This window comes from Phaethon lepturus, unplaced genomic scaffold, assembly GCF_000687285.1.
Source record: "Phaethon lepturus isolate BGI_N335 unplaced genomic scaffold, ASM68728v1 scaffold370, whole genome shotgun sequence".
Lineage (NCBI taxonomy): Eukaryota > Metazoa > Chordata > Aves > Phaethontiformes > Phaethontidae > Phaethon > Phaethon lepturus.
Window position 1 is genome coordinate 1,619 of NW_010513774.1, and position 25,258 is coordinate 26,876.

General features: G+C 41.0%; 1 protein-coding gene across 1 annotated transcript; it reads right to left on the reverse strand.

Annotated features, from left to right (window-relative positions):
• Nucleotides 1–3,143: 3,143 nt before the first annotated feature.
• Nucleotides 3,144–21,597, reverse strand: LOC104616022 (general transcription factor II-I-like; the record flags this gene model as incomplete). Its single annotated transcript, XM_010290833.1, has 8 exons — nucleotides 21,498–21,597; nucleotides 19,960–20,098; nucleotides 7,414–7,548; nucleotides 6,808–6,991; nucleotides 6,580–6,608; nucleotides 5,366–5,414; nucleotides 4,629–4,672; nucleotides 3,144–3,221 (listed from the first exon to the last, which is right to left on the reverse strand). Coding segments are annotated over exons 1-8 (757 nt in total), but the record flags the coding sequence as incomplete, so codon positions are not given.
• Nucleotides 21,598–25,258: the final 3,661 nt, after the last annotated feature.

The following is a 25,258-nucleotide window of genomic DNA, read 5'->3' on the forward strand; positions in this document are numbered from 1 at the left end:
TACATGCCCCTGAGGAATTTTCTTAATATATTCCTGCTTCTTTGTAAATTGGTAAAAAACAAGTATGTATAGCTCTTAATTCTATCCTGTTAATTGATTCAGCTTTGTTCTTATTCTGGCGCTGACGGTATTTTGACCTCATTTTTTCCATGAAAAGTCTTTAAGATAGCCTTGGTCTTGTGGACAGCCTTCCCAGCAGGAAGCCAAGATGTGTGTCTGTTACTGTCCAATACATTTACACATCAGTTAAACAGTCTTCTGACTGCAAGGAAGCTAGGAGGATTTATGGGCACAGAAATGTATTTGCATTAATATAGTACAGGACACACGCCCTCCTATTCAGCTTTAGGATCAAGACTTGTACATACCCAGCTGGTCTGGGGCTCAGGCTGAAATGCCCGCCGGTGCCTCTGCAACAGCCACAGAAACAGATCTATTCCCCCAGCATAGTAATATGCTTAATCTAAGAGTACAAACCACATTTCAAGGACTAAACCACATTTCAACCACTAAACTAAGAAACTGCATTTTAACTAACGTTTCTTTTCTTAAGAGCCGTAACAACCGGTACTTATAGATTAGGTATATGCAGGAATGTTAACTGTGATAGCTAGAACGATCCACTATGCATTATTTAGTCCTGCAGATCTATGTTCAGTCCTCTTGCTCATTTAGTCAACAAAATCTGGACCTTTCTTCCAGAATAGGTTGTCTTTGGTGTCACTCAAAGCATTTAATACTTCACATTTGTCCAGGATACTGGAAAAAAACCACCCACTGCCATACTGCTAGTGCCCACTAATGGAAAATTGCTCCTAATACTCTGACAAAACACCCACATGAAGTTTTTGATGGCTACAGTCCCTATTTCCCAGTCTTACTGTGTACTGCTAAAATACTTCCAAATTTAGTAATTCACTATTAACTTATGGCAACATCCAAATGCTGCAACCTACTACAAGATAATAAGAGATGAAAAAGACGACCACTTACAGGTATAATTTTCCCCCCATTTGCTTAATGGGAGACTTTTGTGTGCCACCAAGGCACGCAGCGCTTTGGTCAGCATTAGGGATTCATGAGAGGAAGCAAACACTCACAGAAAAACAATAACCGTGAAATTTCACCGTAAATCATTTTCTCCACGGAGCCCCGGGCCCATTGCTGCTCTCTAACAGTTAAGTTGTTTCTTCTCATAAATCGGTAAGTCCGGCTTTTGCTGTAGGGTATTTTTAGTAAGAACTACGGCCCTAGCCATTTTCTTTATTTTGCAGCGCGTCTCTACAAAGGCAACGCTTGGACAGACTTGCGTCATCCCTCAGGAACGCACCTCAGGATAACGGTACTTTGCAAAGGGTCACTCCTCTGCACAGCATCATCATGCACACACGAATGTGTGTGCCTCTTGAATCTATAGCTCTCTGCACTTTGTACAACCTTCGGCTTCAATCTGAGCGTCAGCAACTCGAAGAAACGAAGAGGAAGCTGCTTTACTCCGGGGAAGGAGGCATGACTTGACACGGTAAGATCTCTTTTAGCTCACAGCACCCCGTCGCTTCTACCAGCACATACAGTTTTGCCTTGTTTTAAATACAAGTTTGGGGGGCTACATAGGGAGTGGGGAAAGGGGGAGTTATTAATTCAGCACTATTATATCTGAAAAAGAGACATATTACTCTTCACCAATCAAAACTTTTAGAGTTCTGTAAAGATGAGAGAAATCCCCCTCCCAAAGCCACGTTGCTTAATGGGATTTTTAGAAACGGGATATTTAAAAAAAATAGACGGGCTCGAACACGCTGCAGCACAATGGGTTACTGTTTTGTAAGGAAGACATCTCAGTACCAACTCCTTTCAAACAGCGTTGGATTACACTTTCGGCTACTGGCCAAACTCTGACATTGTTTTTATGCATGAAATGGAAAGCCACAAGGGGCTGAAAAGCAAAGAGATGACAGGACTTGGCTTTGGAAGGAGCTATGATTATGCTGTCTCCAAAAAAGTATCTATTTTTACTACATTATATCATGCCTGTAAAGCCCTCCATCCCCTGAGGCTAGGCAATGTACAAATATGAAGAAAAGATAATCCTAATACCAGAAAATTCACCTTTCAAGTTCGGAGCTTGAGTGGTGACATTTTGCTCTGCCGTACGGTTAAGATCTCTCCGAACCGTGTTCATACATTACTTGAGATCGGCCGGTATGAGAATATGCATTCTACAATCCTGTAGTTAGTTATTAAAGCACATTAGAAAAAACCTTCAAGAATCTTTGTGTCTAAACACGCAGAAAAATGTTAGCTCAATAATTTATGCTATTACAAAACGAAAGGATGTGCTGTTTTGCACTTCGTTGTTGAACATGCAGCTATCCTTCAGACATGCGTGGCAGCTTGTCTGTGTTCCTTTGTATTGCTCAATTAACCTCACGGCAAATGCAAACAGGCTGAAATAATAAATTTAGGGTTCTAGTTATTTTATATTGCCATTTATAATCTGAACTTCTTAACTACTGTTCATTTCAACCTACAGAAATAATGATTCCTTTTTTTCACTCCCAGTTGAGGTTAACGTGCAGAATTAACCAGATACGTAGAGGTGAGACAAAGCAACTGAGAGATCCCTTAAAACATGCACGGAGCCTGAGTCATGGACCTCACAAATGTTGTTATGCTTTGCCTATATAAACCTGTCAATACAATTTTGACACGTATTGGTCATTCCATACAAGAAAAGTATTAATACACTATAAAAGTTACTGAAACTTTAAAGAAAAGATCCAAGCAGTGCTCTAGACATTATTGTTATTATGGTTTATTTCCTGTTTAAAGAGGTCACCGGAATTAGAGTCTGCAGACTGGACACTCAGAAAAAAAACCCCAAACAGTTCAAAAGACTCCTGGAATTTCAGCTTCAGCCCAAACACACACATATGGGTATGCTGAAGTTGGATTTCAGCTCTTTTGGTATTCTTCAGAATAATTTAAATGATAGCCAGCATGGAAATGTTGTATCCTAACAGAGCTAAGTAATCGCATGTTTTAATGACCAAGAATAAGTACGAAGAGAGGCAGAGAGAGTGCAACACTAAACCAACCAACCCTTTCATGAGACAAACACATATGAAAGTTAGTATCATTACCTGGAATATTATATTGATAGTAGTCAGGATCAACCGATTCCTCCTTCACTGTTACTGTTGCCATTTCCAAAGAAATTCCTGTAGAAGCTACAAAGGAATGAAATACGGAAACTAGTAATAACCAGATTCTTTTGACAAACCAAACGAAACACCCACCAAGATTCTAGTAAAAAAAAAAGAAAAAAAAAAAAGGTTCTCAGGTGCTGAGACACTAAACAATTGTTGAGCTAAAACAACCGTAACAAAGTGACCTGCTGGTTTCTTATATTTCAATTTTGTCACCATCAGAAGGGATTCAGCATTAAATGCTTCCCTACAAACTAGGCATCTTTGCAAATGACAGCTCAGATCTGAAGAGTTAAAAAGAATGGTCTTCTTCCTTTTTGCCTACTATGAGAACCAAAAACCAAAAAATTATCACCCGTTGTACTGAAAGTGCTTCTAGAGCTCCTCGGGCTCACCCCTCTGTACGGCCAAGGTCAGATACAGCCTGCATCAAACCGTGCTGCTGGCGGAGCAGCACCAAAGGTCCCCGACTGCTCTTGGCTTCCTTCACGTCAACTATCCCCTCCATAAGCCTTCACAGCATTCCCTAAAATGTTTTCAAAACATTCCGACAAAAGGAGAATTACTTAAAATGCCTAGAAAGCAGCACTGGAAAGAGTCTGGGACTGACCTGAGAGAAAGCTCAAGTTAACTCTTCATGTACATTAAGCAAAATGTTAACCACGAAGGGTTCCCAAACCACAAATTTAAAGTTGTGAAGCACAAAGAACTCAAACAAAGAACTAGACTAAAGAGAAAAACTTAATTCTTATACAAAATGCTGAGCAGTGTAGCCCAACCCAACAAAAGGGGAAGTCACCAGCTTATCTCTAAGCGCATCTGTTGTCCCATTGGCTTTAATTTAATTAATTTAATTTAATGTCCCATTCATGCCTTTATCTCAAACCACTGCTCTGCTGCAGATCACAGCGCCTCGCAGGATCATGTCCTACCTGCAGGGAAACTTAGGAATGCTTGTGCATTTTTTTAACAATAAATAACGCATTTTGCTATTTACTGGTTATTTACTTCCATTTTAGCTAGAAAATGGACATCTTCAATGTTTTAGTAATATTAACAAATGAACACAGCTTTTCCCTCTCCATGAGGGACAAAGAGATCTTGAATTAGAACAAAATTAAAACCAAAGGATTTTCCTCTTCTCTACTTAAAACTAAGCTATTTACAAAGATCAATTATTTTAGTACACAAGATTTTACAAATCTCCTCTTCCTAGAGATGGAAATATTTGGCTAAATACTTGATAAAAACGCCAGCTGAGAAGTGGTCATTTTTAAGGAAAGAAAAGTTTTTCTTTCTCACAAAGGATGGCTTTTTGCTGCTTTCTTCTTGAGGCTTCCAACCTTTGCTTAAATTCAACCTTCTTGAACAGAAACTGACAATTTTTTTTTGCAAATAAGGACAAAATTTTGAACATACCAGAATCCTCCTTTGGTTCCATTTTCACTTGAATTGGAGGACAACTACAAAAACAAATAAATCAAGCACGCTGACATTAAAAAAACAACTACCACATTTCTGGAAAGTTCCTCAAGCTTTACAGGTTGTCAAGTAAAATCAATCTCCCAGTATTTTTTTCCAACTAGGAACACAAAAGTAAAAATCCTGCATCTTAGCTTAGCTGATTTATCTCAAGGTAATTGCCAGGAATCTCCTATCCCTACATTTTTGGAACATATACAATATTCAAAGCACGCTTACCATTCAATGAGAAGCAAACTCAGAAGCACAAAAAACTGATCCCTGTTTTCACATTAACCAATTTTTGATTTATTCCAGATATAATGTCTTCATTTACTAACAAAAAAAATTATTTTAGTTTTCTCATTGAGGAGTGGGAAGGAAGCAACATTACGCCTGTTCCCCATCACTGCCATATCATAAAACAATCTTATCCCTGACTGACATACTGGGAATTCAGAACACCCATTGGGCTAATTAAACAGAGGGGAAAATTTGCCATCTGTTTAATTCGTAACAGTTTCCCCAGAAATAATGGTCAAAAGAAAGAGAAAATTCAGCTTCATGCTTTTTATAATCCCAGGCAAGCAAAAGTTATCCAAAGGTCAGCTGGACAGAAGCAGCACATTAAGAGAAAAATAAACTATATGAAAATACATAGTCGATACAAAAAAACTACATTATTTTAAATTCACCTTCCACTTGGAGGTATAATTGAATGTGAAGAATCTGTCATATGAGCTCCTGAAAGTTAAAAGACAATCTTTGAATTTCCTGCACTCCATTTACCTTAAATACAAATTGACAATATAACATTGATTTCATGAAGCAAAAGCCTGTTCACATTTTACAAGCATATGTGCATATCTTCTGTATTCACAGGTATGAGGGAAAGATCTCATTAAACTGCTTTATTAATCAGTAAAGCAACACCAATATAAAATTACTTCAAATGTGCATTTCACCATGCTTTTCACCGCTCTCTTTTATGATGCTAAGTAAAAATCTTGGGAAAGAAATGTAAACAAACCTTTCACCTAAACTCTGCTAAAAAAAAAAATGGGAGTTTTATAGAGAGTCAGCTTAGTCCTAAATCACAGTTAGACACAAATAGATCATGTTTATAGAATGTTATTTACCACGCTGAAAACCTGCCTTGCATTTTCAATAGAAATATATTATTACCAGAATCTCCCACTCTCTAGTCTTCTTACTGGGCACAGGCAACACATTTCTAATTTTACTAATCCAGCATCAACTTCTGGCTGTTTCATCTGAGAAAGTGAAACCTTTCTTTTTTTACTACATTACTATAGAAATTATTTCATCCTCTTCATAAACAAATCCTTACATATATGAATTTTGCAAGTAAAGCAACATGATCCCATGACATGGACAGGAGAAGGGATTTCTTTTAAGCTAGAAGTGAATCTTTGTGGAGTTTAAAAATCCTCACTCTAGCTCATATTTTTTAATATATAGAGGCTTTCATAGGAACTACAACACCTAGCACCTTCAGAAGATTAAATCAATTTTTAAAATTATATATAAATGCCAAAATCACCTATGTATTGGAACATGGAGCACTGCAAAGCCTTGGCATCTTCTAAAAATGCAATGCAGTCCATCAGTTCACTTCTCCTTTCCCTAGGATACCATTTAATTCACAATAAATTTAAATTCAGTAAAAGGACGAAGAATGCAATAGAACAAATTTTATCTCTAATTAGTTGCTCCTGGCAGAACGCATAAAGGAAAAGGTTATAGTTCCATAAGTAAGGCAACGCACGGTCTAAGAATTTCTGCACAGTTTGCCACTTTATCCACGTGACCAAATCTTTAATCTATATTGCTATCTAAACACAAGTTCTGATCTGTTTCCGTTTAGTCTGAGTAAGTAGTAACTTACCTAGGTGTTTCTTTGGCTCTAGGAACGGCCTGTTTGGGAATACGGAAGGAAAAACCCATAGCTTTAGCAAAGACATCATTACTTACTTGGTAGTGTAACATTAAAGAGAGAACACTCCTGTTTAAGAGAAACAGGCTGCAATGTATTTAATTAAAAATAAAAATTAATTTGACTTAATGTAAGTACAAAACCAAAGCGGACAGACCAGCGCAAGAGAGAGCAAATAACCTTTTGATGATAAACGAGATCCCTGACTTGTTTTCCAAAATCCATTTCAGGGTTGAAACATCGTAATTTGCTGGATGTTTAAACGCGAGTCCTTCGGGCAAGCCCTGCACTACCACAGCAGACTGGTCCCTCTGAATCTTCTCGTACGGCACAGGTACCACTGTTGACTTTCCTAAAGCTTTACCTAGGGGAAAAAAAAAAAAAAAAAAAAAATGTTTTGAGGTCCAGGGCGCTCAAGTTAGCAAAAAGATGAGTCCCTCGTAAAACTTTTTACTTTGGAGAGGACTGACGCAAAAGCAAGGTGCAGATGCGGGAAACCGAGTACTGCTCACATTAACATGCACCGGAACCCACTGAGATACAGAGGCTTTCTTGAAAGAAAACTGAATGGGCTGTGCCATGCATTAATCTCAAATCACATCCCACAAAACACATCAAGAAGAAAAGTATCCAATATGGGGGTATGTTTTAGAATCGGCTACTAAAGGTTAAACTCATCACCTTAGCAGTATAAGGAAGGCTAAGATCACGCAGTACCTTTCCTCCCAACCGGAACAAAAATTTAGAAATCCAGGACAGCTATTTTGAAGCCTTTAAAACACCCACCATAGCAAAAGCAGAAAAAGTCCTCCACAGACTTTCTGAGAGCTTCCAGTTCCACAATATCCACTGTCAGTCTGTTTACAGTCGGTATAGCCTTGGTTTTCTGCAGCTCTGCAGCCCTCTCCTCTTCTGTAACACCTGGCAGTTATTTATAAAAATAAGACAAAAATAAAATAACAAGTTATTAAAAGTCCCAGTACCCAGTCCCTCCAGTTTAGACTACAGACACTTTAGAGGCATTCCAGGAAAGTCATAAGAATTTATTTGCCTTAGAGGCAAACGCACTTACCGATGCAGATGGGCAATGGGTAAATTGACATTTACACCAAACTTCTACATCCTACTTACAACCTTTGTAAATTATCATCCTTTGAGGTGTAAGAATGATGAATTAAGAGCCGCATCCAAGCAGGTTTTTTTAGCATGAAGAGGTAGAAAACACTATCAATCTCAGGAGAGGATAATACAGTAGAAATAAAATGCAAAACTGCCAAAAAAAAGAAGGACCAAGAGAGTCACCAGGGAAAAGGTAAAATGCCTGCGTGGAGGCTCTCACAGCTCTCTAGTGCCAGGCGTGACATCTCTTTCAGCCGTTACGTTACATTCTGGTTTGTTTATGCTGTATGTGCTTAGCTGAACTTTTTATAGAAGGGATCTGACTGTTGCCACAACAGCTCCTGTATCCTTCGAAAGACATTTTAAGTACTCATCTCATTGCCAAACAGGAGGAGTTGCAAACAAGCCATCATCACGCAGAACAGGTATTTCAGCCCCACACCTTGTTCTAGTCTCTGAGCAAAAGTCATTGCGAAAGGAGTGAGGGAATAACACTGCTTTCAATGTTCAAAGGCAAATGGAAGTGATCGTTTCAGGTGGCAGCCTTCCTTATTGTCCAGCTCTTGCAAAGATTTACTGAGAATCATCCAGCAAAAAAAGGGAAAAACAGGGATATTCTGCATATGAAAGAAAAAGGAAGGGAGATCCATGTTGCTATCTGCAAGAGAATGATCAGTGCTGGAGTTGTGTCATGACTTCACCGTGAGCAAGCACAGCGGTAAGTCTGAAACACTGATTTGCATTACCAGTACTGCTGGTGTCGTAATTCTACGCTAATACAAGAAAACAAACATCAGTTTGAACAACTGATTACAAACGGGTTGTGAAATGAGCTGAAGCAGCAATGTTTTTAGTAAAAACACACTTATCGTCTTCAAAAAAAAATCGTATTTTCATTTAAATGAGAATCTCTTCCTTCCTTTACAGATCACACGTCTGCTCTGTACCCTGGAAACCCACCTCCACGCGACATTTAGCTCTCCAGCTCTTCAGGCCCGAAACTTTTGCTTTCTCTGCAATATAAGAGGGCCTACCATAACACAAAAAATAATGCAAAAGTGGACTATTATCATACACCTGTAACAGAGGTGCTGAATTAATGACAGCTTATAAGGTTCGCCTGCAAACTCGGGGATAAGAGACATCAGTTTCCCTTTATAGCTACATGCGATGTCACTTTTTGGGTGGGTTTTTTCCACATATGAGATTGATTCCCTGAAAACGCCTTTACTGCCAGTAGCTTCTCAAAAGTGTACCCACACCTTCTAAAAATAATAAGCAAAACAAAAATAAGATGATGACACTGCTCACTTCCCATTAAAATGAAAACAGACAAAAAGACATAGAAATTTTGCTTCTTAACTAGAAGAGAAACCTTTATCATTGTTTTTTATTACATGGTTTTAATCCATTTTCTTAAGCTGACATTATGCATCTGCCTCCCTGATCTCTCCCACATTCGTTGGCCAGTTTCAAGCAAGTCTGACAAACAAGATCAAGTCTCAAACACTGTAAGATTTAGAAGAGCTCCGTACAACTGATCAAACCTGGCAGCCATTCATCTCCTCCTGGCAGCACTGACGGACACATCTCCACTTGTTGGAGGTTACACAACTTACCGGCTCTGTCGAAGCCCTCGCCACAATTACTAGAGCATCCAGCGGGATTCGGGCTACGTTTGGGAGGGGATGTCTGGAACATGTGCAACAAGCCCTGGCAGGGAAGAGGGACGAGGGGCTGTATTTACAGGGTAAATGGCTCAGGAAGGCTGAGGAATGGTTATATGGTAGAAGAATTCCATTCCACGCAGCTGGGAGTATACTGCAGGATTAGTCCACGTACCCTGCAAAAGCTATTCTGGAGTCAGCAGGGTTACAATCACCCAACTCCTAACAATCCTCATTTTGCACTGAGTCCAGGTTGAGCATCTCATTTTCTTGCACCATCCAGGTGTTTTGGTTATTCAGAACACCCGTCCCTCTTACCTGTCCTGACCAGCAGCAGACTGGGTTTGGCAGTCCAGCCCACCACTTGGCTGGAAAAGGAATCTCCCAGTTGTCACCATCCTTATAAAACAGATATACTATAAAAGCAATAGGCTGGTTTAAAGTAAAAAAAAGCCCTCAGAAAAATTTCTATGATGGAACAAAAAAATTTAATACTTGAAACAATCAAATTTTAATTTAGCAATTTTTTCTTGTGGCATGGCAGCACGTAGGTAGCTACACCCTGACCTCTGTACGGGCAAACGCTATAGCTTCCTGCCTTAAATAGATGCTGTTATGCTTATAACTTGATGAAGAGAGTCACAGCTCAGCTCAAGTTATACAACACTTACTCTGAAGGTCCACTAAAGCATGGTGTGAGTGCAGCAGACTAAAACAGGCCATAAAACACGTCTGTCTTCAAAGCACCTGACTCGGAGGCGAGGGGAAAGCTGCTGTTTGGAGGAGGCAGGCTGCGTTTCCCCTGTGGAGCAGAGCGTGCCCCGCTGGGTCATGCTGCGGGCAAGTGACAAAACCAGCACTGACCACATCTCCCGGAACAATAAGAAGCAAAAATCAATCCTTAGCAGAGAAACAATTTACTTAACTGAAATTTCTTCAGAAATGTGACCTGAAGATGAGATGTTACGCAAAAACAACAAAGAAAAGCTGGTAGGATTCAGTATCTTGAAGCTCATGGAGCTCAACACTCCTCTAGCAAAAGTTATCAGTCCCATGGTACGTAAGGCATCTTGCAACATCAGAGGGTTTTTAATCCCCCAGGTAGAGAAGCCAAGAAGTTATTATAAGACTATTAATGTCACCCCTGTGCAGGCACTCCAAGAGGCAACTTAAGGGCAACAATTATTTTGTGACAACACTCATGTACATACATTTAGCATTTGTGCCTAAGGAAAATTGCTCTCTGAAAACAACTATGTGCAATGAAAGAGGGAACGTAAATATGTGTGCGGCTAAAAGAGTTTTGCTTTGTTTTATAATGCATCCACCCAGTTCATCTATGAGCTATTTAAGGCCATCCAGTTTTATAGTTCAGGAAATTGGACAATAACCTCAAATTAAAGAAAAATAATTTTACGATTATCAAAGGATCACTTAAACCACAAGAAAAGCAAACCACCTGAGGCAGAACTTAGGAGCCAGGGAATTTCAAAAAGATCGGCTATCTACAGTAATTTTCTGTTTGCGACTCTGAGGGTACGAGATGGGTGGTCTCCACCGAATGTGACTGAACTTTCTTAGCAGGTTTTTTAACTAGCTGTTAGCTCCACATCCCTTAACTGGCTAGACAGAGACAGACCGTGGAAGGTTTCAGACAATCAAGCCCAGCAACCTAGCCCTGATAAGGCTGTAAAAGAGGCCAGTTACCCAAATCTGAAATAAACCCAGAAAAACAGCACCGAGCTGTGAGCCAGGCAGGGCATGGCTAAAGCCAAAGGTGCTGGAAAGAAAAGGCATCGGGACCGGCACACCACCTGCAAGAGGCTGTTCCTGACACACCCCTGGAGCCAGGGGCAGGTATGGAAGCAAAGGAAGCATCCCTGAGGAAGGGAGGCAGAAAGTGATCTTACAAAACTTTTTAAAAATAACTCGTGTCTAACTGTGTAACAGAAGTTTTGAAAATGCCTTCTTAGTTTCATTTTGAGAACCTGGGAAAAGGGGTCAACTGACTTGTAAAACAAGGGAAGCTGCCAGTAACGTAAAGCTTAAGAAAAACAGATTAATTCCCCCTAATACCATGAAAAAGGGCTGCAAAGGAGACCATCAAAAAAATGCATGGCTAGCCAGGGCTTGACAGCACTCATTTCAGATAATGCCCTTTTACCAGCCTGGTAAGTTGGGTAAAAAAGAAGGGAAGGAGAACAGTAATGGAAGAGAAATGAAAGAGTATAGCAGGCCACAGTGTCTTTCATGAAGATCTAGACTATTTATGAAGAGTTCAGTCGATGAACACATCGTAATATGTGAGAAATATGCAGCATAGGACAGCTCAAGAAATACACTATTTGCATTTCAAAAGGTTAGGCAGAGGAGGACCACGCTGAACGAGTTCAGCAATCTCAGATGGAGACAGCAGAAAAAAGAGCAGCTCTCAGTAAGAAAGATGGGGCTGATTGCTTTGGATTTTATTGTTATTATTTGTAACTGCAACTGTTAGGCAAGTGCTAGGAATGTTATCTTTAAACTAATCCCTAAGCACGTGATTTATTAGGAATAAACTGATTAAGTTGTTAAGGGTAGATGCTTTAACTCATAGCTACACCAATGCAAACACAAAATACAAAGTGATTGAAAATTAAATCTTAAATCAAAAAAGCTCTTGAGAATTCCAAGAATGAACACCGTTCAGTTAATTTATCAAGCCGTTACAACCACAACAGAACAATTTCCTCAAAACCTAGGGGTGGGGCAGAAAAAGATGCAAAATATAGTGCCTCCAATGAATGAAGCACGAGGTAAATGCTTGAAGAGACTAGGAAACCCGAAGCCCAGAGTGCTAGAAGCAGTCACAGTGTATGCAGCAAAGTGTCCCAGACTTCCAGCAGGAACATCTGAAGCTTCATGCTTTTTATTAAATAAACAAAGATACCCCATAAGCTTTAGCAGTCAGGGCACACCATACATCTTTGTCGCATCCTAGGGAGATGGGGACCCCCAGAACTAACTCACAGCGCTGAGATTTTACAGTCATACGGAGGTCTGGGCACAAATGCAGAGGACCGTCACAGAGAGCTGCCGAACGAGAAGAAAGGCGATACACAAGAGGAAGCCAGCAGTTACCATGCCCACAACTCTCCCAAGCAAAAAGGATTATGCAACTGTTCCCTCATTAACCCCAGGCAGAGCCAGCCAGGTTGGCATTACCACCTCACTGAACAGGCATGATGCAACCTGGCTCACGTAGTGTAAAATGGGCAAGGGAACACGCACGTGATCCCTTCCACGAGCAGAGATTCAAGGTCTTCGCTCCCAAGAGACAGACGTGGTAGGAGTAAATACATCATGTTTGCCAGCACAGTTAGTCTGGGAAACGGTGACGGGCTGCAGTCAGCGTGGCCCGGAGGAGCCATCCATCGCTTCTGGGCTTACAATCTGCAGAAGTGCAAATTATTCCAAGTCATCTGCTGCAAAAAGAGAAGTGAAAACTCAGGAACACAACCGAGAGCCACAGCTGAGTAAGTTCCCATTAAAAGTGACTGGGAAGAGCCTGTTCCAGCAAATACTCAAACAGAATAAGCGTTTAGCAGAGATTGTTTTAAAGAGGCCACTCCCTGGCTGGAGGAATAGCTGGAAGGAAATCTGGCATGAAAAAAGGTCCATAGTTACAGAGGTGTAAAACAGCTCTGGCTTGGCGACAGCTACAGCTTTAAAAAGCAACTATTCTAACATCTTTTTTTTTCCTGCTACGCATTCTGTAAAGTGTACCTATTTTGAAGAGCACTGGAAGACCAAAGCTAAAGCAAGAATCACAGATACAGCCCCCCATTTGCATTTAAAATAGGTAACGGATTAGTGATGGCATGCATGCAACTCCACGAGTGTTTTGTCAGGATTAATCCTCTGTCTGGCTCTTATTGTTTTTCTTTCATTTACTATTTATGTCTACGATTTAATGACTCCTTTCTCTTCCAAAATATTCTGTAGCTTCAGGAGCAGCAAAAGCCACAGAAGTCTCAGCTGGCCACAGAATAGTTTAAGGCCAAAGAAAATGACTGTGGGAAACCAGTTTCGACATTGGCACATCATCATCAGAAAGAACCAGTATTTTTAAACTAGCTGTATTAGTGTCAAGGGATTAGCCTCTGAGCAACATAAAAAGATGTCAGCTAGTTACAGAATGGTATTTCCACTATAATACCATGGCACATAATCAGAGACAAAGATGATGATAAAGATTGACCTTTAGATACTATAATGAGGAGAAACAAATACAATCAATAGCAGTTAGACCTACTAATAACCTCTGTTATTAGAGTAATACTAAAAAGGTATTAGGCTGCTTCTGTAAAGGCCAGGGGCTTCAGTCTGTACTCAGTTTCAAGTCTGAGACATTCTGCTTTAGAGCTGAAAAGCTAAACACCCTGTTTAGATAGTGCTTCTGAATTACTACAGGCATGACAAGTAAGATATACAGAATATATTCAAAGGTAATCACAGTAGTAAGGAAGAAGGAAATCAACTGTATTAATACTTTATTTACATCATTACTGGAGCATCTAAATAAAGTACCATGAAAGGACTATGCCCAGACCAGCAGTACAGTACATGCACTAACCACCAAGCTGCAGTGTTAGGGGCTATCTCAGCAGATTTAATGAAAGACATTTTTAAGCACAAGTCTAAAATTAACCCAGAGCTACTGAGTTAATAAAATAGTCACACTACTGCAGCTCACTCCCACCTATCACCTTCTAAACACAAGATCTGTGTATGATGCTCTCAGGCCTGCAATATCACAGTCTGTTCAGCGTTGGTTATAGTGAAAGTACAGAGATGATATGCAGATGGGATCAAACATGTGAACAGCTTCATCCATTAGAAAAATGAAAGAAAGCAGAAAAACATGCCACTCAGAGCTTCAGCATGTTAGAATTTATGCTTATACCAATACACTAGACACTTTACTGAGCTTTGGTTAAAAAATACTGAAGTTGTGTATTTCTACACCATGCTTTTTGGATATTGTCACCTACAAAGAGAACACAGTTCAAGACAAAAATACTGATTTATGAGCTATTTAGATGCCTACAGGTCAATGTCACGGAGACTTTCAGAAGCTTGGCTCTGGATTTCTAGGTACCTAAGTTGCTTTGTAAATCTGGCCCTGTTGCTAGCATTGCTTTTATTATTGCCAATATTGGAACTAATTGCACCTGTAGTGATGCAATAGAGAATATTAACACTTTTTTAAACCTCAATCGTGACAGAAGTATTGACTATTTCATTTCACAAAATACTTCTAGTTTGGAAAAACCTGTTAGGCAATTTGGAGTGCATGTACCTCTTGTCAGTAACAGCATAAAGACAGATAACGACAGGCAAACAAACAACAAACAAAGCTGCTGCCTTCAAACAGTTGCACTTTAGGGCTGTAGTGTCCATATGCACTTTTCCATGGGGAAGGACTCCAGCCAGTGCCACAAATTCCTCTGTAGGAACGTCCTCTTGCAGACAGCAACCACAGAGCTCGTATTCATTGCCAGTGAGATCTCCTGAAGTGAACAAAAACATCACTTCTGATGAAATCGTATCCGGAGTGTTCAGATTGCGTTCCAGCTGTCCGGGATCTGAGCGGGGTGTATGTGATGCCACCGCACAGCCCCAAGCCCAGGTGGAACGCACTGCATTCGCTGACAGTACTTTTGCTGTGCTGCAGTATCACAGCTAGGGACACAAGGCAGCCTCTCGGAACATCTGAGTAGATTTGTCCTGTGCAGTTATAGTTTAAACATTAACATTTAACGTAAGGAAAAACTATTTCTGTAACTCAGAGAACAGCAAGAGTAAGATTTCATGAGGAGAATCCCTAGAAAAAGATCAGGAAAGCAAGCAAAGTGGGGAAAGCTGAGACAGAGTCACCACACTTTCTGTCTGCGGTGTCCAACCACAGCAAACTTCTGCCACTGAAGGGAAGGCAGAAAGCAAAGACAGAAGAAGTGAGTTGTACCTCTTTGGCGTATGTATCTCTTTTCCCTGGAAAACAAGGTCTAGGCAGTAGCAGATTTGATTTAATCCCACACAGGCATCCTCCAGCCTATGGGGATGAACAGCTAGGGATGAAGAAGTCTGACGCTCTCCAGTGTAGGTGTGATACACAGACTGGCTACTCAGAATCCCATTTGCGCATCCTTTAAAGACCAAAGGATTGCTCTACAGTCTTTTCATGCATTTGAAACCTTCTTAGATATTAAGCTAAAAATCTCATGCTCCACAGAGGAGAGGTCCTGCACAGTCAACAGCAGCTTCTGTGAAAGCCAAAACCTGAAATTAGGACAGTCACTGCATAGCTATAATTACAGCTCTGGAGTAGGGAGCCAAGCATCCACCACAGCAAGACCCTAAGCATGGTATAACTTCATCCAGAGATGCTTAATTCTCTCTCAACCATAGGAACAAGCTACTACAAGCCCAGAAATGCCAATTTCAGGTATTCAGATGGAAATTACAGCAGGCCAAAGTAGTCCAACAGTTGCTAATCCAGAAGACACTCACCAGTTTCAAGTTGTTTTGTTTTTTAAACCAGTAAGATCTAGCTTTTCAGGTTTCTGTCTTTGTTTGCTTTTTTCACCCCCCTCTAAACTGCTGAAGCATTACATTAGTTACAGAGTCAAAGAGAAAAGGGAGCACAAGGTCAGAAGAAGAATTCCCCAGAAAACCTGATACTTCTATTTGCTCAAAGGCCAGAAGGATTCAATGAGAGTGAAGCTTAACTGCAGGTCTTCAAGAGGGTTCACAGTAACCTAGTTTATGAGAAGAGTAATTTTACTTGCCTGCAGATGATGGAGGATATCCAAAAGGGAACATCATAATCCACATACCAAAGATACTGAGGAGCCAAAGCTGAGCAATCTTTCTCACAAGGTCTTTGGAGCATTGTGTGCCATTCATTCATCATGAGTAGGAGAACAGTTGTCCCTATTAAAAACACATGGATTCTGAGCATTCCTGAAGCTACAAGGAGCTCTTGCAACCTGTGGCCAGATGGACATGGAGGTACAGGTAAGAAGAGTGAAAGATGTTGGGCCAAAGTCTCTAGCAGGACTTGAAGCCAAACTCCGGCCTGTACCAGATGCATTGTTAAGATCAGCATGGAAACCTGAGGCCACCAGAAGGAAAACGAAGGCTCCTAAAAATAAAGGACCTATCATCCAAGATGAACCATCTACAGATGCAAGATGGCCCCACCTGAGGCAAGTGAGCCCAAAGTCCTGGCACCAAAGAAGGAAAAAGCAGCATGACTGGGAGAGCTGACAGAAAGTTGAGAACTAGCAGGATTACGCTTCCGCGCGACCTACATACCGATGGTGCAACAGCCGGTACCAGTGGAAATGCTAGCAGAGGCAACCAGGATTCTTGGAGAACAGTCAGCTCCTTGGCAGATGGAACACACAGTGTTCTTTCAAAGTCCAAAGCAGGTGACCAAAAAGGTGTTTCTAAGTCAGGAAGCTCTTCTGAAAGTTCACTTCTGACAGGCAAATACAACCTGGGGAAGGTGAGGCCTCTTCTGGGTTTTTTTGTTTGTTTGTTTTATAAACCACCTCCAGCTCCATTCAAATGAGAATGAATTCCAGAGAGCTGATGCCAAACCTTGACCAAACCTCAAGGGAAACTGCCAAGACAACCAAGAGGAATACACGAAGGGAACAGCATTCTTGAGACACCCCAGGCATAAGTCCCCTGTTCAGGATGGCTGATAACCCAGAACTCCACAGCGATCCAGAAAGCAATGAGGCACTTGATCTTGCTGAGGCTATTCAAGAGAAAGAGAGGACCACGCAATACACTTCAGCAGGGAACAGCAACTAAAACAAAGAGGTACTAGTAGGACAAGACGTGTATCATCTTGATTGGTTACAGCACACGAGTACCCATGCTTGTCCATGTTGTCAGTATAAGCAGGCACTCGAAGAATAGACTCTTTTTATGTACAATACAAGCTTACACAGGCTTAGGATGACACTGCAGCTTACCTAAATTACGTGTTACATGTACAAGCACATGCAGTTCTACATTGATTGAAACATACCATTTCACTGTAACATAGGGCTTAGAGCCATCTTACCTAAGCACAGTTCAGAAGAATATATTGTCTGACACAATTTTAAGTAATTAATGCCTGTTGTCTGGTTCTTAGGTGTTCAGTACACAACATATACTAGCATTAAAAAAACCCAAAAGCATTGCTGTAATTTGTTTCTAACACATTTTCTTAAGGTAATAAGGTACATGAGAGATGTACGGGGCTCCTCCTTCCCCTGCAGCTAGGCATTAGGGAACCTGTGTGGGTGAAAGTCGTTATGAATGAGAGCCACAGAAACCAAACCCCAGTACCGCTTCCACTGAACAGCTGGCATTTTTATCAGCCCTATACTGCTAGAAAGCGTACACGCTACTTTCTTCATAAACCTTACATACATTTCATCAATTTAGCCCACTAAATTATACTTGTTACTAAATATAAGCAGTGGGTTTGAAGCCTGAGCCCTCCCAATTCTGAAAACTCTTTGTATTTACTCAAACTATACAAAAGAACAGTGGGAAAAGTGGAAGCAAAGACTGAAGACACATGCTGGTTTGTCACAACAGAGAGTCAGGCATAACCAGGGGGAGGCTTAGTAACTACACTTCTGTTTCCATACTTAAAGAAAAATGAAGAGACTCACAGAAGCAGAGAGGTAATTCTCAATATCGTCAGCACCACATGTTCCAGAGACTGATGTCACAGCTGGATTTTTAAAGGTTTAATTCTAACAGCAATGTAAGAATCTCTTGGAAGCCTTTATTAATCATAAAGGAACAAAAAGGCCCAACTCTAACTTACTAAAACCACACAGAACTGTGGCCTTCCTGTTTTTTTTCAAAACACTTACTAACATTGCAACTAACATTGCCTATTGCTCGCTCAAGAAACAAGGTGCGAGGGAAAAAGAACTGTTGCCTCCACAGTTCTAAGTTTTAGATCAAAACAAATTACACTATAAACTTTATCAAGACTTCAAAACTGTCAAAGGCAGTAATGGAATCAGCACGGCCAGGAATATGTAATGCTCTTATTCCTAAAAATCGGCGTGCTGGAGTTAAATTTTCCAGAATTATCAACATATTTGTCAGCAACAAGAGAAAACTACCTCCAGCACCAAAACTCCCGAGAAAGTATGGAGGATATGGACTTACTGAAATCATAAACGCAATGACTGAGGTTAGTTGGCTTTATTTACACAGATCTACACCACGATGTTCTGCATGAAGCATAATGAAAACGCTGTTTTCAAAGTGGATATTGTTTCATCTCCGCAGCCTGACAGTAAAAAAACCACTGCCCAAGAACGGGTATCTTGTAACCTTGTAATCTACATTTTGTTATCAGTTATCTGTTATAACACAACACTATATGGTGACTTCCCTTAGAGTAAATACACTTATGTGCACAGAAAGTCACTGTCCAAGCGAGTAGGACAGCCGCAAAAATCCAGACGCCTACCATGAACAAATGACCTCGAGACAAACCCTCCAGAAGAATTTCAGCTGGCCACAAAAGCACTTTTAGAAGCAAATGTTTCTGTTACAGATTAAACATAGTTGCTTTCCAAGCAGTAGTTAATTAGTCAAGCCAGAACATTTTACAGCTGTAGCTTTTAAATTCCCCCCCAAACTGAGTCTTCTCTCATCGCCTGCTCTTGACCTGCATCTTCTCTAAAAAAAATGTAAACGTACATTTTGGTATTGATTAAGCAGTGTCCATCAACAACACTTTGCTAAATAAGCACATAAATGCTCCCCCAAAGAGTCACTGAATCTTTGAAACCTAACTCCTAAAAGTGCTGTCCTGTACTCAACGGATCGTATTTTATGAACACAGAAGTTCTACTGTTTTACTGTAAAAATGAAATTAAACAAAAAACACACCCTAGATGTACTTAAAGGAGTACAAAAGTAATGCAGATGTAATCTTAAGTCTTTATGGTACAGATATATTGTTTCCGTCTACTAAATAACAGTGATATAAAAAAGCTACATAAAAAAATAATATCTTGTAAAAAATGTGCATCTGCTTTAAAAAGGCATGAAGTGATCTGAAGAACCGGGAGCATCTGAGCTGACAGAAGTAGTCCACTACCTGTTCAATGTCCCGCCCAGCCTTCACGAGTCGAGAAAGACTTGGAGGAGGGGATACAAAGAAAAATTAACATGCACTAGGAAATGCAGGATGTGTTGTGACGGTGGACAGTCTAATGCTTCTTATTGTGCTAGTTTGTCATGTTATGTAAGAAAAAAATTAACATTTCCAGCCACAGTTGAAATAACATTCCAAACAAGACCACCGTTACTGATAATTTTCATGTTCTTAAACAGCTGGTTTTGCCACAGCCAACATAATTATAGCATGTAGCCATGATATACAGAACTTTGCTCCCCAAAGTTATTAGCATTATGCAATAGACATTAAGCAGCTTGTGAAATACAAAAATACAACATTGAAACTTACAGTATTTAACAAAATCCTTCTGAAAATCTTTCCTAGAATTGACAAAGGCTCTTCCTCTCTCAGTTCCAACTACAAACACATCTGTTTCATATACAGCAATACAGGCAACTTCTGCCTTGGACTTGGCAAGTTCTTTACACTATAAAGAGAAAAACAAAAAGCTTTTATTACCATAGTTAAGAGTACAGTTAATAGAAATGTATGTGGTACCATGTAAAAGAGTTATTACTTCTGCTGCCAGCATCCACCCTTCAGAAGGTACTGTGAGTAACATAACAGCAGCAAAGGATCATTTATACATCTCGAGTGCTTTTCATCACAAATCTTAAAAGCATTGTAGATGCATTAGTGAAATTAAGGCCTCGTCTAGACTTAAGAGATTGCACTGTTTTTAATTAAAATTATTTATGACATCAAGCCACGTGAAATTATCGCTTCCCTGTTAGATAATCATATTGAGTGTCTTACTCCAACTTCCAACAGAGCATATAGGAGTTTTGCTCACTCACAGCACACTTAGCACACATCATGTTCTGTTCAGAAAGGTGTGCTTGCAAGCAGGTAGGCTGCCTGCAGTCTGCCTTGTCCTGCTGCTGTGCTCAAGCTCAGGTGAATTCCTCCCGAGTGGAAGGATTGCATCTTCCCTGTGAACACCTGCATGGGTTCTGCTGGGAGAAATTTCTGGCGAAGAATTAGGGCAGGAAGCCTGCGGTGCAAGGAGAGAGCAGAGATTCTAAGAAAATGAGTGAGATCATGAAGAAGTGACCACAAAAAGCCAGCTTTTCCTAGGAACTCAGATCAGAGTTTGTTGCAACCTATAAAGACGCCAACAACTGCAGCATGAGAGGAAAAAGCGACACAAAGCCTTTAGGGAACTGAATATTGGAACCCATTGGGAAAAAAGGCTTGCCATCAATTATCTTATAACCATCCCATTCAAAGTTTCATTGCTAAAAAGAAAATTTTTGTTCTTGCTTATCATTTAAGAATTAAAGAACCAAATCTTTGACAGTGCCTCAACTGTAAGGAAACGGGACAGGCATGTCCACTCATAGCCCTGGCCAACCTTAAACCCCACCACAATTAAGTAACTTCTACAAAACAGGCGATATGCCAACTTGAAAAAATAAAGTATTTTCTGAACAAGTTTTGTTGAACTGGCAGAGCAGCTGAGGGCAAGGCATTAGCCTTAAAACCATTTATTCACTCTGTATTACAGATGACAAAGACTGGAACATACCCTGGCCTTTCAACCACACTTTACCTGAGCAATCGAGAATTATTTCCTATTTGTTTATCTGACAAAATAATTTTTAAAACCACCACAGCACAACAAGGAACAAGATGGCTGTTAAGACGACTGTTGGCATGATTTTCCACAAGCACAGAGACAGAGTTACAGCTAGTTGGACAGCCCGCAGTAAGGTATGGATATAACGTTACACCTTTCCTGCTCCGCAGGGGTAGGCAATATATTGGTGTAATCCTGCACATGCCAACACAGAGTTATGACACAGCTGCTTAACTTCTCTACTAACCATTGACTCGAGTGCCGACATGAGGAATGTAACCACCATTCTGCTTTCAGAGGAGTCCTCGTCATGGATGGACGTTGCTGGTGCGGTAGGCTGGGCCATTTTCCTCCTATAAAATGAAATTAAAAAACCTGTTCAGATACACAAAACAGTGCAAGAAAACAAAAACCTCTCTTATGCCAGCAAAGAAAAAAAAAATTTCAAAACCCCAGAACACACCACACACAAGCAAGCAAATATACAGGTAAATTAACAGGAGGAAGTGCTTGCTCTTCGGTTCTTTCATGCTTCCTGCTGTTTCACCCAAACCTGGAGCTAAACATTCAAAAGTTAAAATGTTGTGCCGTGACTAGACCACAAACCCTTTGTGCCTAGAAAGATGCATATTAATTCATTAGCCGAATTTATACTGATTTTTCTTTCTAAGCATGTTTGCAACTCTAGCAGTCTAGATAAATACAGCAAAAGCCGTTGGCATTAACGTACAGAAAAGAAACGGCACATCGTAGTTAGGACACAGTATTAGAACAATCCTTCCTGTAATTATCATGGCTCAAAACAAATCATCACCACCCTGCCTCAAAATCACGGCCTCAGAGACTACAGTATCAGTAACCAGAACATGACATTTTTATTCACATATTCTTCATCTGTAGGATTAAATTCAAAGCTAAGTAGTCCCAATTAAGGTGCTAAAATTAAAAAGTGAATTTCAGCAGTGACACAAAAAAGAGAGTTAAACCTATTTTCTGTATGTCATTCAGGAGACTTTGAACTTACTTAAGACATAAGACTCGTTTATGCTTCTGCTGGTGGGATTGTCTACATGAGAACAAATATATTGAGAACGAAGTTTCAGCAGCTGCTAAGAGCACATTTTTCTATTGGAGTGTCGCAACTTGTTATGTTTACACATATCTAAAGCAATAACCTGACATGCCTGGAGGAGGAGGGAACCAGTAAAGATTTAGCTGCTACAACTCCATGTGCAAGGCTTGAGAAAAAAGCACCTCAAAAGTCAAGATGGCTCAGATAAATGAGACATTGCACAACAGCTCGATGAGACATCTTGCTGCTCCTGTAGAACTTGGGCACACGACGTGGCTCAAGTTTTCAAAGGTGACGTGTATCCTATTAGATGTGCAGACAAGTCAGGGCAGCACAAATAACCATTGCGTGTGATAATACATGCTTACATTCGAAAAAAATGGCACTCTCTCGTTCTTTTGATAGGACTTCCAGCACTTCAGAATACAACTTGGAGGCGGGGAGGCATGGGGAAAGCTAGCAACACTGCAAGCTCACAACAGACATCAGCAGCCTTCTGGCTCTCCAGACACCGGCCAGCAAGGTTTAAAAAGGTTTTAAACTGTGTTAGGGATAAACTGGCAGTGGCATAGTCAGCAGCTGTTTGAGGATGCTGGTGTTTAAACCGCTCATTACTTGCATCTGCCACACTGAGGAGTAGGCAGGTCTGGAAAAGGTCTGGAAAAGGAGCTAAACTTCAGGAATATAAAGGAGTAACAACCGTTGAGCTGCTTCAGCAACCTGAGAGAGGACCAGCTGGGGATGGGGAGGCAGAGGCTGATGGGGTTATCCTCCAGAGGAAAAGGGGCATCTTACTTACTGCTTGTGGACTATCAGAGGGAAAGGGGAGATTATGATGTGACATAAATACACCAATCTTCACTGAGCCACAATTTTTGACACTTAACAGAGTTCTCAAGCTCATCTTTGGAACTCCTTTAGGATTGGGATGCCGGCAGTGATTTTAAACATGATAGCTTTTAGACTTTTTAAAACAACATCTTAACAATCCAATATTAAAGATGAAGTAGAACATAACTACGCATTTCCCCTTTCTCCCAGGTCTCTGCTCGCTGTCTGATGCAGCTGTTCTGCATCGGTTCAACACCTCCCAAGCTAGCAGTGGCACAAACATACACGCCTACCCCATTCTAGGTGAAAAATCAGGCTGTGTAAAAAACAAGAGTAAACTTATTTTCTATTTTGCAGAGGTACCTTGTGCAGTAAACAGACCAAGGAAACTCTGGTCTGTTTGAAGGTTGTGGATGCACAAGCACATCAGCAGTGCCAGCTCAGGCTGCCTCCCCCATGCAGAATTGCTCCCGTCCCTGGAAGGTGGTTTCCAATCCACAGGCACACAGAGGATCAAGTCAGGCAGCTTGCCCAGGGAACGGGCAGGAGAAGCGCTCTGCTGGACAGGGTCCCACTTTGGTTCACTGCACAGCCCCACGAACAGCCGTCCTGGCTCAACGGAGAGGACAGCACATCCTAAGCTACCTTGCTGGGGCTCGTGGGGCCACAGCCACAGTATCTCGGAATCGCACTGGATCAGGAGTTGGGTTAGGTTATCACTGGACTACTCTTCTAATAACATTTGGAAGAGTCTTTCCGAATTGTAATGTCATAGTGTCTTGCATTTTTAGGGTACCCGTTCTTTACGAGTTTGCATGGTGCCAGATAAGTGTTTAACGTAGATTCAAGAGACGTCCTGTTGCACCATGGCAGCACAAGAATGTTTTTTCCTACCCACTTGACAACAAGTCACACACAAAATATTTCCCCCCCACACGCATTTTGCCAGTTTCTCCCTTTCAAACAACAGTTTTCTCCACTATCTGTATCACTGGGACAGTGCTTATTATTAGAAGGACTAGGCTATGGTTCAGTAGATCTAATGAACCTGGCTGCCTTTCCAAGACCCAGCCCTTAGAAAGTGTGTGATAACACCATTGCTCAATGTAAATCCCCAACCAAGGCCTTGGAAAAAAGTGTAACACCTTACCCATTACCAACGTGCTACACAAAAAGGCCAATTTAAAAACCATCCTTTAAACAATTATAAGCTGGCTGCCAGAATACCACTTATGATATATCTATTAATCTTAATCACATATTGCTAAAAAAGAACTTCCAGATCAGTTAATATTAGTTATAATTACCTATAAATCCTTCAGTTTAACTGCGCCAAGATGAGTCTTTGCCCAAGTAAAGGCTTGTAACAATGAACAAAGCCTTGCAAAATACACTGGTAGAGTAACGAGGACGTAGCGTTTAGTCATTCCTGCCTGTGGTTTAGCCCCAGCCAGCAACTAAGCCCCACACAGCCGCTTGCTCACGCCCCCACGGCGGGATGTGGGTGAGAATCGGCAGGGTAAAAGCCAAAAAACTCTTGGGTTGAGATAAAAACAGTTTAATCAGTAAAGCAAAAGCCACGCATACAAGCAAAGCAAGGAATTCATTCACCACTTCCCACGGCAGGCAGGTGTTCAGCCATCTCCAGGGAAGCAGGGCTGCATCACGCGTAACGGTTACTTGGGAAGACAAATGCCCTAACTCCGAACGTCCCTTCCTTCTGCTTCCCCCAGCTTTATAAGCGGACCACAACGCCGTACAGGATGGGATATCCCTTGGGGCAGTTGGGGACAGCTGTCCCGGCTGTGCCCCCTCCCAACTTCTTGTGCAGCCCAGCCTCCTCGCTGGTGGGGCGTGAAGTAGAAAAGACCTTGACGCTACATAAGCACTACTCAGCAGTAACTAAAACATCCCTGTATTATCAACACTGTTATCAGCACAAATCCAAAACATAGCCCCACATCAGCTACTATGAAGAAATTAACTCTATCCCAGCCAAAACCAAGCACACTGCCTGACGAGAAGTTCACCACCATATAGAGCTAAAAAGCCTCTGGGGTTTACTTTTTGCAAGGAGAACAGAATCACAGAATCACTAAGGTTGG